The 14,653-nt window shown below is 43.8% G+C and overlaps 1 protein-coding gene across 3 annotated transcripts in view; it reads right to left on the reverse strand.

Moving 5' to 3' along the window:
• Nucleotides 1–274: 274 nt before the first annotated feature.
• Nucleotides 275–14,653, reverse strand: part of LOC121506116 (methyl-CpG-binding domain protein 5-like) — a 38,081-nt gene continuing 23,702 nt past the window's right edge. For 2 of the 3 annotated variants that reach the window (XM_041781688.1, XM_041781686.1), the window contains exons 5-10: nt 12,000–14,360; nt 4,704–4,924; nt 3,491–4,624; nt 2,969–3,042; nt 2,676–2,751; nt 275–2,552 (exon numbers count right to left, since the gene is read on the reverse strand). In XM_041781688.1, coding sequence (XP_041637622.1) covers nt 2,499–2,552; nt 2,676–2,751; nt 2,969–3,042; nt 3,491–4,624; nt 4,704–4,924; nt 12,000–14,360 — 3,920 coding nt within the window. In that variant the 3' untranslated portion in view covers nt 275–2,498. The remainder of the gene's footprint in view (nt 2,553–2,675; nt 2,752–2,968; nt 3,043–3,490; nt 4,625–4,703; nt 4,925–11,999; nt 14,361–14,653) is intronic. The other variant, XM_041781689.1, reaches the window with a different exon arrangement.

The raw sequence follows: 14,653 nt of genomic DNA on the forward strand, positions 1-14,653 counted from the left end.
GCTCCTGGGATTCCTGCAGCCTGCTGTACCAGCTATCCCTAAATTCAACCTTAAACTCTGGCTTTACGTCCAAACCAAACCCTAAGTTGAAACGGGCTTAAGTTGTTTTATTCGTTGCACCACAGAGACACAAGCCTCACCTTAACTCATATACTTTAACATCCAAAAGAACCAAAACACTGCTGCAGATTCAGGGTTTTATCTTCATTAAAGCAATCAGTAAAAGCATTTCTCTGAATGCAGTGTTTGTAGCAGTGCTGCCTCTAGTCTTTAGAGGATAACACTGGAAAATGACTTCTGTTAGGTGCTGTTAATCCTCAGTGTCTGCGCAGCATGACAAAGCATTATGACAAGGTGATAACCAAAGCCTACAGCAGGGGTCATCGACTACATTTATACATGGGCCAGATTTTATTTCTACAGACACTGTGGTGGCCAAATAAACTAAATCAGATAAATATATTGGCCTAATCAACATAATATTGTTTCAGTATTTCTATTTCCTTAAAATTTTAGGTGTTGAGATATTTTAGCACCCAGTTGTCACATTGCCCTGGGTTATGCTGTGTCCTGATTGGTGGGAAACATGTGAAAGGAAAAAAGCTTTCCTTTAAAATACCAGGCATTCATTCTCCAAGAGCCGGAAGTGGAAAGTTGACAGTAAATGTGAGTCAAACGTGGATCATTCCGGATAAAACTGTTTCAATATTGATCGTTTTTGGGGTTGATTAAATAGCTATAGGGATATCAAGGCAAAAGACACCCTAAAAACCACACACTATCAGAACTGGGGGCTGGTGTGGCCCTCTGGGTGCCAGTGGCCTAGAGTCTTACATTACAGCCTGTAGGACACAAACGAGGACAGCTGATGGTGAAATTAACAGTACACTACTGTTCGGCACTGGTCCAGCTGAGTTGAGGCTGCAATCCTTATGCTGGTTGCAATACCAATCCTGGCATGTGTTTAGTGCATGTCTTCCCCCTCTCTCTTCTAGTGAAGCCCCAAAATATAATCAGAAGTTTAGTGGCACTCTGAAAGGACATGTCAGACTGAAAAGGAGTGAAGGCGGGAGGGAAGGCAGCACATAAGGTCTGCCTCCCTTGCCTTGAGTTTAGCAGCCACATGCTAGTTTGGCACAGGCCGCAGACGCCTGGAAGCCCTAGACAGCCCTGGGGGTAGTCAGTTTGGGAAATGACTAGCTTCAGGTTTGTTTATTGTCTATTTTTTATTTTGAAAAGCTCCTGTGGCACACGGAACATCTGAAAAAAACGCAGGACTCTGAGAAGGACGGGTTGAACCGTACCAGAGCTAGCTTGTCTGGGAGAAGTCGCACACTGACTGTGAAGGAAGGCTATGACAGTTTTGCAGCATTCAAACTAAGCTACGTCTGAACTTAGGCTTAGCTGGTGCAACTTGGTACCGAGTCCCTTTGGGTTGTGGATAATAAGTCTGGGAAATTACAAGCTTCAGGTTTGTTGAAAAAGAAAAAGATTAGTATTTGCAACGCTCTTGTGATGCAAACAGCAACACCTAAGGGTGTGTGAAGGTGGATTTTTCCCTCTAGAAATGTCAGGTAACCAACTTTCTTTCATAATTTGTAAACTAAAATCTCCTACTTCTCACCATTTGAGCACTAAACTCTAAACATCCTGATTTCCCTGTCCTGGTAGAGCAGATGAAGATCAACCAACATTCGTCCGGCCTGCTTTAGACGAACACTGAACACTTTCTGCTGGTAAAGTTCATTCTGTTTTTCTTTTTTTTTATCCAAAACAAACGAACACTTGAACTGGCGTGAAGTGACCTTGTAATGGAGAACTCATATACTCATGCCTGGTTCCACTGCTGTTCCCTTACAAAATAAAACCAAAGGAAAAAAACAAAACCAAAACAAACAGCACGTCTTACAGTTCATCATATAAAAGCTTTAGGCTGTATTCTTATTTATCCTATGCATGCGGCCGTATACAGCCGCATTTCTGAATAGAAACCAAGACATTGGTACACTTCTGCTTTGTTTTGTACAATAAAAGATAAAATGTGCATTAGGTATGCTTGTACATGACATTGTACAATATTTACATACAATTCTTAATAGCATGAAATTTCAGGATTATCTATATACATATTGAAAATGTATCAGAAATATTTGGACTGTCTATTTTCTTAAATATGTAAGGTAATGCTTGTAGCTTTTTTTGTTTGTTTTACTATCTTATACTAGAAAAAAATAGTTAATTCAGTGAGCTGTAGACAAATTGCAACCGTTTTTGACGTTTTCCTCTACTTTTTCTATTTTTTTTTTCTACAGTTAAAACTGTATTGGTGATTGGAAATTTCCAGCACCTTCTGTGGTCAGTCATTAAGTCAAGTTGATATCATGGAACAAAGATGTACCACTGAAAGTCCATGTGTAGCACCTTGTTAGAGAGCTCAGATCGCATCAAAGGCTGATCGGACGAAGTCTCCGAAGGCTTTGAGGACGACACATTCAATGTTATCTGGATATCTTCCTCCTCTTAGGCTTGGGGAGCTTCATCTGACGATCCCTCTGATAGCACGCAGACAAAGAGAAATATTATTCTAACAGCTGGACAGGTAGGCAGAATAAAATCAATACTGCAACACAGTGAACAATGATTTTTTATTGGTTAATAGGGGTGTAAATACTCACTGTGCCTGACATCTTATCCAGCTCACTCATGGCCTCGTGGATAGCAGCTTCCAAGTGATTATTCAGTTTCCCCTGTCTGTTAGACAATTACATGTTCTATTATTGACTTTTATATGGTTTGATCTGGGACATTTAGTTTGCTGCATTGACTAAAACAGTGCATGCAGAGAAAGCATCTTGGTGTTGATGCTATCCTGGAGAAACCCAGGCAAACAAAGCAGCAAACATACTCCATGTAGTTTAAAATTATCCACACCCCCTGGAGCAGCAATAAAACTGGTAGCTTTACTTACTTCAGGCCTCTTTTGGCGGCTCGATCAAGTGCCTCTAAGTCGTGAGTTAGTGTTTTTAGTTTCTCTGGCTCTACCTGCAGAAACACAAGAGAAAACATTTCATACATCTAGTCTAGGGACTGTTTGCTAACAGGATGACCATTTCACACCAGCAAAAAGAAAATTTTAGATTTTTTTTTTTTGTGCCGTTAACCAAATTTTTTGGCAGTCATTACTAGTCGGAGCTTTTCTGTTCTGAAATTCAGTTTTGGCAGGTAAATGGTGAAAATGTTTGGAGTATTTTGGAATCCATCTGCTGCTGCAGCCAAACTACAAAACCACTTTTCCATCTTACTCCTCAGTGCTGTAATCAGTTTTCATCTGGGACAAACTTGATTGCAGTCATACTCACCTTATTCAAAGAAAATCTAAAATATTACTTTTAAGAAAGCAGTGTTGGAAATGAGCACAAACCCGTCATTTCTCTGCAGTCTTATCTTGCCTTATAAAACCCAGCCAGGCGTTCACAGAGAGGTTTCTTACCTTGGCCTGCTCTCGCAGCTGCATAGCAGCACTGTGAACTTGTTCATCCCCGGCCAGCTTGGCAGGCCAGGGCGGGAAGCCCTTCAGTGGGCCCCAGACCAGCTCCCCCATGTTAAAGGTCCTGGAACGGTAGTGGAGCAGTTCTGAGGAGGGCGAGTCCGGCTGACGCAGATCCTCCTCACTGCTCAGACTCTTTGTGTCCGAAGGGCTTGGTGCCATGCCGTTGAAGTGGCCGTTGTAGTGGCCGTAGTCTTTGGCGGTGGCCAGCGGCCCCTCCAGGCTGGTGGAGGAGCTGGGCGACTGGTCGTCCCCTGTCAGCTCCTGCCGTGGGGGGCCCAGGACCTCCCCGTAACCCCGGGTGTTAAAGTGTGGGGTGGTACCGTTAATGTGGGCACAGCGCTCAACCGTCTGCTCCAGACGCTCTTTGTAGTTTGCAGGAGTCCGGCTGCAGTTGTTGAAGCGATAGCTGTCATCAAGGAAGGCCTTATCGTGGGCCACGGCCAGGCCGTGGTCGTTAGACCCCTCAGTGGGGCAAGGTGGGGCGGGAGCCAGGCTTGCAGGTCGCTCCATGCAGGGACTACTCCTCACCTGTGTGGAACACTCCAGAAACTCCTCGCCACCCCAGGTGCTGTTGTTGCCATGAGCATCAAAGCCTCCCCCGTGCTGCCCCTCCCCGTCCCACTGGCCCCTGGGAGTCCCACGGCCAGGAGAGCGAAAGTATTCACTGGCCTCATGGCCATCAGGAGTGCTCTTTCCAGGATCCAGGTTCTTCTGAGCCTGCCCCGGCCTCACCTGCCTCGGTCTGGCCTGCTGACTTAACCCCTCCCCCTCCTGGTGCCCGTGCAGAACTGTGCTGACTGCTTTGGGGATGTTGACAGGCTCCCCTATCGAGGCAGTGAAGGCACTCATGGCACTGAGGGCGGGCACTGGACTCGCCTGTGTGGTCCCGCTCACCGTGGTTGTTATGGTTACATGCATGCCCTTACTGGCGGCGTCCACCACAGCTCTGTAGATGGCGTCTACTGAATCTGGGCCTCCACCCGGTCCCCTGTCAGAGCCAGGCGTACCCGCTGGATGCCCCTCGCCTTGAGGCTGCTGTCCCTCCCTAAACTGAGGGTGCGGCAACATCCCCTGCTGTGGACACAAGAGTTATGTCACTAAACAATCTAAAATGTTTTCATGAAAACGTAGAAAAGGTTAAACATTGTCCCACCTGGTAGTTCTGGTAGAGGCAGGCCATAGAGCCAGCGTTGGCGTTGTTACTGTCCGTGTAGGTGGGGTTTTCAGAGAAGTGCTGCTGCCCTTGGTAGGCTGGGTGTGAGCTGACGCCCTGCTGCATGGCCTGGTGGACCTGCTGCTGGTACATCGGACCTCCGCCAGCATTTACGTGGGGCTGCAGGCCGCCTATACCACAGCCAAGGGATGAGGGGTTTCCTGCAAAATAATAGGGAGATAAAAGAGTGTCAAAAGGGTTACAACGCAGCAGATCCATCATTTTATAATCTGAAAATTTACAGCTGAAAGAAGAGTCGATGTTGATTAATTATTATTATATTATTATTATATTGTATTGTTATTAATAAAATCTTAACAGGTCAAGGCAGTAAAACTTTCAGTTTTTTGTTTGATATCAATAGGACAGTTAAAACAGGAAATATGACCATTTAAATTTGATATTAAAAATAAATTTACAAACAGGGGACAGTGTTCAAAACTGTACAGCAGGGGTGTCAGACTCAATCACAGCAGGGACTGAATTCTGAATTTAGGTCTAACCTGAGAGCCTAACAGGGTAAATACTTAGCACTGATGATAAACGATTATAAGATTGAATAAAGTCAAAATGAAAAGTTCGAAGGCTCAGAGTTTGAGATAAAAAGTCAAAAGGTTAAAACACGAAAATTAAAAGTCAAAATAATGTTTTTAAAAAGGAAAATATATGAGATAGAAAGTTAAAATCATAAATCTTAAAGGTCAAAATATAAGATAAGTTTAAAATCCTGAGTTAGAAGGACAAAAGATGAGTTTCAATTTTTAACAGCGAATCTTAAAGTTTAAAATATGGGATTAAAAGTCAAAGTTAGGAGTTGAAAAAAGTCCTAAGATGACTTAAAATTTCAAATTGTAATTCAAAAGGTCAAAATGTGAGATAAAAAATCAAAATTGTTTACTGAAAATGTCAAAATATGTCAAAGTAAAAATATTAAGTTGAAGTCATAACTGTTAGATGCAAAATTGAAAATATAAAACGAAAACACAAATTTCTTTTCCCACATTCTTGACTTTTTATCTTAAAACTTTTAACTTCGTACTTTTACAAATTGTTATGACTTAAGGATATTTCAGCAGACCTCATACCAGAAGGCTAGTTGAAACCCCTGCTGTACAGGAGTGGCACTGGTAATCTTTTCAAATTTTCAACATTTGAAATAATTTCTTTGTTAAGGAAAATAGCCTGTGGACTTGTAAGGGTAAAACAAAGGCAACCATGAATTGAAAAATATCCACCATGCGTTAAAAAAATATTAAGCCACAAATTTCTGTATGAAATAAGATCTTAAATTTAAAAAATGTGTTTTTGTCTGTCATAATCCTTCATTAACTACTTTTATGAAACTGAATTTCTAGCACCAGAAACTAGCTGCTGTGCAAGTGCATTAATGGTAACATGAATACATAGACAGTCACATAATTCTCTTATTTTGTCCAAACTTTATGATTAATTTGTTGATTTATTTCCAGGCACTATGGCACTTGCTTCATGAGAATTAGACTAGACAACAAATTTTACATTATTTTCTAGCTTTGATAATAGAATACATGACTAGAAATATTGTCTTAAATTCAAATGACAAATGCAGGTCAATTCTGAAAAGTTCAAACTATTCTCTTGCACTGATTAGCACTGCTTACATGTAGTCTACATCTCATTTAGCCATGACTCAAACTGATATTTTATCATGCTAAGAGTGTGTCACATCCTCAAAACTTCAAGTAAAAATCTAACAAACAGAATAAAAACATCCACAAAATTAAACTTCCTAAACTTGCTTAGATTTTACAATTACTGATGTTTTTAAAACTTGATAAAATAGCACTCGAACACTCAGCACAAGTCTCTGTTTACTGTTCTCTTTGCTGTTGCAGTTCTCAACTTTGTCTCAGTGAAAATTACACCTTTTGAAAAGGACTATCCCCAACTGAAAAAGCAGTGCTGAAAAAGTGTCTCTTAACAGATCCTTTGAGAATTAAGAGAAAAAAAAGTTGCACATTAACAATCTGTTGCTCCAGAAGTAACAGACGGACGTGCTGCCAGATGCGATGTGCAGACAGACTCGTTAGCGAAGCGTGCGGGGACAGAACATGAGCAACAAGCATCGAGGCCACAGATGTATCAATGAATGAAGAGAGAGCCCAGCAGCGATGTTGTACAGACAAAGAGGAAGCAAATACAAAATCTCCGAGGCCTATCGCTGTGTTGTGTGCGCCTGTGTGCGGTTGTGGAGCAGCTGGTGCGATGCTACGTCGCTGAAGGGCAGCTGTGTGTGCTCTCCATTTTTTTCTCTTCTTTTCTTTCTCCCTCTCCTCTCCAACGCTGAGAGCCACGACTCGGCCAACCCCCCCCTTCTTTCTCCCCACATCCTCCGCTACTGCTATGATATAGTGACGGCTGTTGCCGGGGGAGGTTTCCATGGGAACCGAGTGATGATTGGTGGTGCTGTCCACTGCCAGGAAGCTTGTTGGGGGGAGTTGGGTGGGTGGATGAGGGGGGTTACGGGGTCGGGTGGTGTGATTTTACCCTGCTGGGGGATGTGGGGGCGGTCAGCTGGGTGGCAGGAGGTCTGGGGGGGTTTACAATGAACTTTGGGGTATTTGTTGATGGCAGGAGTTGGGAGGAGGGGGCAGGAGGGGTGTTCAAAGCGTACTAGCTGTCTAGAAACAGATGGTTAGAGGCTAATGCTAAAAAGCCACTCACTAGGCCACTTTCAAAGAGATTGGAGTGCTCTTAAGATCCCAAACATGTCATCCAAATTAGCTTCGAGTACAGCATTACATCTGCCAATGGAAGACAGAATGTTTTTTCATCCAAAGATGCAGCAAGTTCTTAATGTGCTTTGGCTAAAAAGACAAAGCAAGGACACTTTTAAGAGGCTAGGTAGGTTAAATTACACATTAGCACTGTGTAGGATTATTACACCAAAAATAAGAATGAGTTTTGCCTACTATAAACCCTTTAAGGCTGGCTACAAACTAGATGATTTTGAACCCAACTTTACTGATTTCTCAGCAGAGATTGCACCTATAATCTCATTTTCAGGACAGCTGACTGATGACATCAATCATCCTTCATGTTTGTTTTTCTTCTTAAATCATGTTTGATCATGCAAGTTTCTGTGAGATCTTTCATCAGTGGAATTGCTGCTGAACACAGTAACACAATCTGCTGTTTTGGCCAATGGCTAGACCGCACCGCAAATTAGGGATGCGACTAACTAATATTTCGATAGTGAACTAGCTGCCTGCTGTTGCTCCAAGAACTATTGAATCAACTACTCTGATGCATTCACTAATAATATGCTGTGCCGTGATTAGTGGAAAACGCATGCAGAAAACCGGTCTTAGTTTTGATTATCAGGTAGTGTAAAGCAGTGGTTCTCAACTGGTGGGTCGGGACCCAAAAGTGGGTCGTGGAGCTGTTTTCAGTGGGTTGCGAGTTTGTCTAAGTGTCTTTTTAAGTGCTTTTGTTCTATTGTTCAAGCTTTTGACAGCAAAGGATATCATTAGATTTGTATATTTTTATCCTGAATTATTAAAGAATTTTCATAGTGAATTTACTCAAACTCGTGATTTTTTTCACTTATTTTTTTAGGAAACTTATGGTGATTTTCCCCAAGAAATCAAGGAGTTTTCTTACATTTTTAGGCATTTCCTCCCAAACTTGTCAAGAAAATTTCACAAGGAATAAGAGACTTTCAGGACATTTCCCAGAAACTTTCAACAATCTTCTCCAGTAGTATTTCAGGAATTTTCAGAGATTTAGGAAATTTTCAGTTACAGTCTTGTGGAATTTATCAGGTATTTTTTTTCCAGAAGCTTTCAGGAATCTTCTATAATTCTTTCAATAAATCTTTATGTCTTATTTTACTCAGCGTCTTTTTTCGGTCACATTTCTTTGTAGGGTTCAAATAACACGATCTTTATTAAACAAACCCAAATGATTGACAAATTCATCAGAAATCTGGGTCACCATTCGTCTTATGGAACATGTGGTGGGTCCCAAGGCTAGAACAGTTGAGAACCACTGGTGCAAAGTACACTTTCCAAGAGCCTTAAGAGGAAGGCTGACACAGAAAACAGCAGATATAATCAGGACTGGACTGATGAGTCTGTGTTTATCATGCCTCATATTCAATTATAATAGCTGATATTTGGATTTCTACAAAACTGATCAAACATGAAGTCAATCCTGATAAAACGGCTCAAGGGATTTAGGGACTTAAAAAGAAAACATTCACTTTACTTCCTCACATTTTCTGAGTTTAATAGTTTCTTTGGCTGTATGGGAAGATTTTGGGGGCCTGATGTGCCCAAATTATGCTGATTGAAATGATCATTTTTAGATTCCCTTTAAAATCTAAATGTCAAAAGTGGAACTCAGCATGACGGTTTTCCTCCTGTACCTTCAGGGCTGGCAGCAAACATCACGAGCTGCCTCCTGACCTGCACAGGATCAACTGAATTTCAATGACTTACAAGATATACAGACGACAGGACACCTGGTGATAAGAACAGGTGGCCTGCAGCAGACCTTGGTGATATCTCCATTATAAACCATATGAGGACACACAGACGCACAATGAATACATAAACTCGTCATCTGGTAGCACAGCAAGCAGGAAAAAACCCAGATTTATGTCTTTTCAGCGCTTTAATACACCAAAACAAGAAAAAAACAAGCTTTGACACACACGTCATCCACACGCACACTAATAAATTAAAACACACACTGTAAACACAAGTAGAGTACACACGGCCATTCAGGCCAAAACCCTCATCAAAGGCTTCACTCTGGTCTCTATTCAGGGTCTATCGTTACTATAGCGACCAGCTAGCCGGGAGAAGCTCTTTCGAGCGCCCTATCTGGGCTGCCTCCCTTAAAGCAAGATCCAGATCCCATTTCCATCTTCTTACACCATTGACTGATGCTAGCATACAAATAAAACAAAGAGAAACACTGACTGACTGACAATTAGCTGAGCTTCCAGAGATGAGGGGCCCGCTCATTAGCTCACAGAACCTGGAGGAGCCCGACTGTCTCGGCTCGGGGCCTATCACCTAAATCCTTTGGTTTTGGTTCACTCACAAACACAGAAACCAAATGTTCATCTGAATGCCACCCAATCATGAGGAAAGATACACTGACTCACTAAACCAGACCTCCAGAGAGACAAGAACTCTTAAGATAGTAGCTGCTTATGTTTTGTTGGTATCATCATGTCCTAACATCTAACAACTCAGGAAGTTTACACAGTGCGGCACTGGATGCTTGCTGTCCGCACAGTATACATTAAATATTCAGTTCTCCCTGTAAAGTTTAGTTTTCCCATTAACAATATGACACCTAGGGCTTTCATTTTGAAAGTGAAGGAAATACATTTGTTGTGCTCTGACGGCAGAGAACCAAATAATATTTCCTCCATGTTTAAACAATTGGAATCCAAAATTTCGAGCACTGATTGGGGAATTACAAGTGCAGCATTACCTCAGATTTGTAAATGAAAAGAAGCTCTGCTTAGAGAGAAACCTGAACGAAAAACGAAGAAAACCTTCCTGTAGGACACTCCCACTGCCTTATCAACCCCTACATTTCCACAATCCCCCTCCATGTCGAAGAAAGTGACAGAAAGGAACAGATTTGGGGGGAAGAGAAGAGAATTTCTTGACCCTTTTCTTTCCAAACAGCAGCATTATTGACCCAAACACTTCATAAATACATTAAACTAGGGGTGTCAAACTCAATCAAAGCAGGGGCCCGATTCTGGATTCAGGTCTAACCTGAGGGCCTAACAGGGTCACCTTGTTAACTTTTAACTGTCAACATAATTTCACCAGTTATAAAATATGAAAAAAATTGCACCGATGATAAATAATTTTGAGGTTAAATTCTCATAATCTGAGAAAAGTAAATTTATTAGTTCAAAAAGGTCAAAACATGAAATTGAAAAATAACGTTTTCAAGGAAAATATATCAGAAAGAAAGTCAAAATCAAGAGTTTAAGAGGTCAAAATATGAAATAAAATTTGTAATTATGAAATTAAAAGTCAAAATATGATTTAAATTTTTAAATTCTGAGTCTTAAAGGTCAAACTGTGGTATTATAAAGTCAAAGTAAGGAGTTGAAAATATGAGATAAAATACAAAATAATTAGTTAAAAATGTCCAAACATGACTTAAAATTTTAAATTATAAATCTAAAAGCTAAGAATATTATATAAGAAGTCAAGATTATGAGTTGAAATGCTGAAATGTTGAAAGTATGAAATAAAAAGCCAAAATCCCAGGTTTGAGTCCTTACTGTGACATTAAAAAAAGTGAAAATATGAAATTAAAAGACAAATCAATTTATTTCCCCACATTCCTGACTTTTTATCTAATTATTTTTACTCCTTACTTTTTTAGATTTGTTGAATTAACAAGGATATCTTAAATCATCAAGGCTGAGTTGACATTTTTATACTTGAGGAAATATGTATACTGATGAGCCACTTATAACAGAAATATCATATGATCTTGTGTGCTGGATTTAACTGTTCCACGGGCTGGATTTGGCCCCTGGTCCTTGAGTTTGGCACCCCTGCATTAAACTGTCTGTACTTCTGTAGACTTTCTTGGTGGTTGCAGCTTTAGAGGAAGGATTCTTCACCACTGTAGATATGCTATTATGTAAACGTCTCTGAAGCGTAGTTTTTTGTTTTTAGAGGTTTGAATAGCTGCGTAAGGCTCTAAAATAACTTGCAGTGTAAATCAGTATCTGAATTTTTCGATAGGTGCTTTGCAATCACGTGATCTAGAATGTTTGTTGGGGTCAGGAAGTGCGGGACAGCCATAGGGAAGAAAAGGAAAAAGAGCAGCTCTAAATGGACCTATACACTGCATTTATTAACAGAAAATTTCTACATACATTGAACAAAATCCCTACAATTTACAAAAAGTGTTTCCTGCCATGGAGGGAATCAATATCTCAAATTACTCAGTCCTGCATACCTTCTAGCATCTATCCAGATGAAGGGAGACACGAGTCTAGAGTAGTCTTGCACTGAGCAAAGACACTGGCTGAGCCCGTGTAACATGTAAAGGATTCCTAAATGGTTGTGCACTATCAAATGAATAAACCTTGTGGTGCGAACAATCAAGTGGAGATGCTCCATTTCAGAATCTGCTTTGTGTTTGATATGGACAAAGTAGATATGGCTGAAATAACAGAATAGTGATCTGCCGATGTCTCACCTGTATCAGAGATGTTCTGCGTACAGCCTCCATCACCCCCTCCGTGTGCCATCACCACCATGTTAGTCCGTCCCATACCTTGAAGCAGGTTCTGCTGGGAGGGGTGAGGGCCTGGATGGGACAGCGGCGGGGGGTTGGTGTTTTGGCGTGCCAGTGGCATGCCATCAGGGCCTAAAGGTACCCCTCCTGGCCCCATAGGCCCACAGTTACTCATCGGAGCCATCATGTCAGGGAACTGGCCTTGCCGAGGGCCCAGATGGCCCCCAGAGGGGTCCATGCTCTGGCAGTGCTGCATGGCATCTCCGGGTCCCCGCAGCCTCTGCTGAGCGAGAAGGTTCTGCTGAGGGCCAGCGGGGCCCATAGCTGTGCTGTCGTTGTAGTGCAGCTGTGCACCTCCTTGAGGACTAAGACCTGGACGATGGTTGTGGGAGCTCTGGCAGCTCATGGACTGGAGAAGCTGGGCCATGGACGTGTTTGGTGGAAGGTTTCCAAGTCGACCCACTTTTCGCAGCTGCTCAGTAGCACTCGGCCCCTGCATGTGGGGCCCTCCCATGCCTTGTTTGTTCAGGATGCTGTAGACCATGTTGTTACTGTTATTGTGGTTCACAGCAGAACCGCCCGACGACTGCCTCCGCTTACGCATGGGGTCCCTCTGCTGGGCCATGAGCTTGTCTCTCAGCGCTGCTCGACCACTCTGGCCCTCAGGACTGTTGAGCAGCATGGTGGAGTTTGGCGGGAGCATTGAGTTTAAAGTGCTGTGTCCCTCTATGCTTCGAGGGCCGCTCATGGAGCCAGGGTGCCCACCGCCTCCTCCGTTACCTCCCCCACTTGCCCCCATGCCTGCCATACCAACACCAGCAGCAGCCATGCCAGCAGAGCTGCTGCCAGCAGCACTGAGTTTGTTTTGATTTGCTAGCTGTGCTTTGGCTGCAGCTGACAGGAGACTGCTGGCGGGGAAGGAAGCAGCGTTCTGTTGGTTTAGGATCTGGTTGAGGGGCATCCCCAGGAGTCCTGGGTGGCCCTTCTGGGAAGCGCTGGGGGTTGCCAGAGAAGAGGATGAGGAGGAGGAAGAGGTGGGAGAGTACATTGGGTTGCTGTGCTGCTGGGTGCTGACCGAGTTTCCCATCGCCGGCAGCAACTGGGAGTCTTTGTACTGGTGAAGGGGGTCAGACTTGTTAGTGGAGGGGCTAGAGGGCATGGCTGGTCTGGGAGATCCCATCGCCGACCTGGGGGAGCGAGGAGGGACCTTCATAGTGCCACATGGGGCCTGGTGCCCCGCTGGCATTGCAAAGTTCCCGTGGTCGGAGGAGGTTGAGGATGAGCGTGAGCGATGAGGAGAGGCTTCAATCCTCCCAAGAGCAGGCCCACTCATGTGGACAGGAGAGGTGACAGGGGAGGGGGACATGGAGGATGAAGGACCCCCCTGTTGAGTCCTTTGAACATGGCCACCGTGCCCCACAGGCCCGGGCTTCACCGTGGGTAAAGGTAAGTTGCTTGGCAAGGGAACAATGGCGGGAGGGGGGATGTTTACATTCATCATTGGTACCTGAGAGTGGATGTTAGGCTGGAAGTTGGAGGGGTTTTGGGCGTTGTTAGGGGGCTGGCTAACTGGTTTACTAGGGATGGGGTCCAGGATGCCTAAGGGGTCTTTTTCAGAGGTTAACGGCCGTTTCTGGAGGGCACAGGATGGTACGGATGGAGGAGGGGGCACAGGGTGCACTGGGGGTTGTGTTTTATGATGAAACGCTGCACGGGGCAGATCCACACCAGGGGGGAAGTTCCCCCTCGGCATGTTCATGTTCATGACAGGGCTTTTGGCAGTGGCCGTCGGAGAGAGGGGAGTGCTAGTCCTCCCTGTCATGGCGCAGGATGGCTGGCCTGCAGGGGAGCCATGGAGCATTACGTTGGGTGGGGAAAGAGGCGTCCTATTGTTCCCATGGATGGAGGCTGAGCCAGGGCTGCCAGCTCCTGGAAACCCACAAGGATTGGTCCTTGGAAAGCCCTCAGGGCTGCCTAGAGTGTCCGTGCTAGGAGACGGTGAGCCTTCTCCATACAGCTTAGCACCGGAGGGAGGTGGGCTCAGCATGCCTCCGTACCCAACCCGGTAGGGGGATTTAGGACCTGGCTCCCCACTGCCCATCCTCTGCTGCCTGGAGTACCCAGAGTAGAGCTCAGGCTGCTGGGCCCCACCCATCTCCTGGGGTGGATACAGCCTTTGCTGCTGCTGCTGCTGTCCAGCTGCGATCATCATCTTGAAAGGATTCTTGCAGTCTGGTCCAACAGCATTTGGCAGACCATCATGGGGTTTAGTCCTTATTGCTCGTTGAGACGTGGAATGCGCAGAGACCACAGATGATGTACCTTAAAAGAAAAGAAAATTATTATAACGGAATAAATAAAAACACTCTGCTCAAAATATTACATCTATAGCAAAGTCATAACCATCTACTGAGGAAGGCTGTAAACATTTTTGATTCTTTTTCAACACCACATATTTTAATCCAGTTCTCAACTGGTGGGTTGGGACCCAAATGTGGGTCACTAAGCCTTTATAGGTTGGTTACAGATTAGAGGGAAAAAAAAAGTTTGGCCAAGAAGTCGATACTGCACAGTGACTTTTTTAGATTATAAGTGGTACGGATGCTGATACTGGT

This window comes from Cheilinus undulatus, linkage group 24, assembly GCF_018320785.1.
Source record: "Cheilinus undulatus linkage group 24, ASM1832078v1, whole genome shotgun sequence".
Taxonomy (NCBI): Eukaryota; Metazoa; Chordata; class Actinopteri; order Labriformes; family Labridae; genus Cheilinus; species Cheilinus undulatus.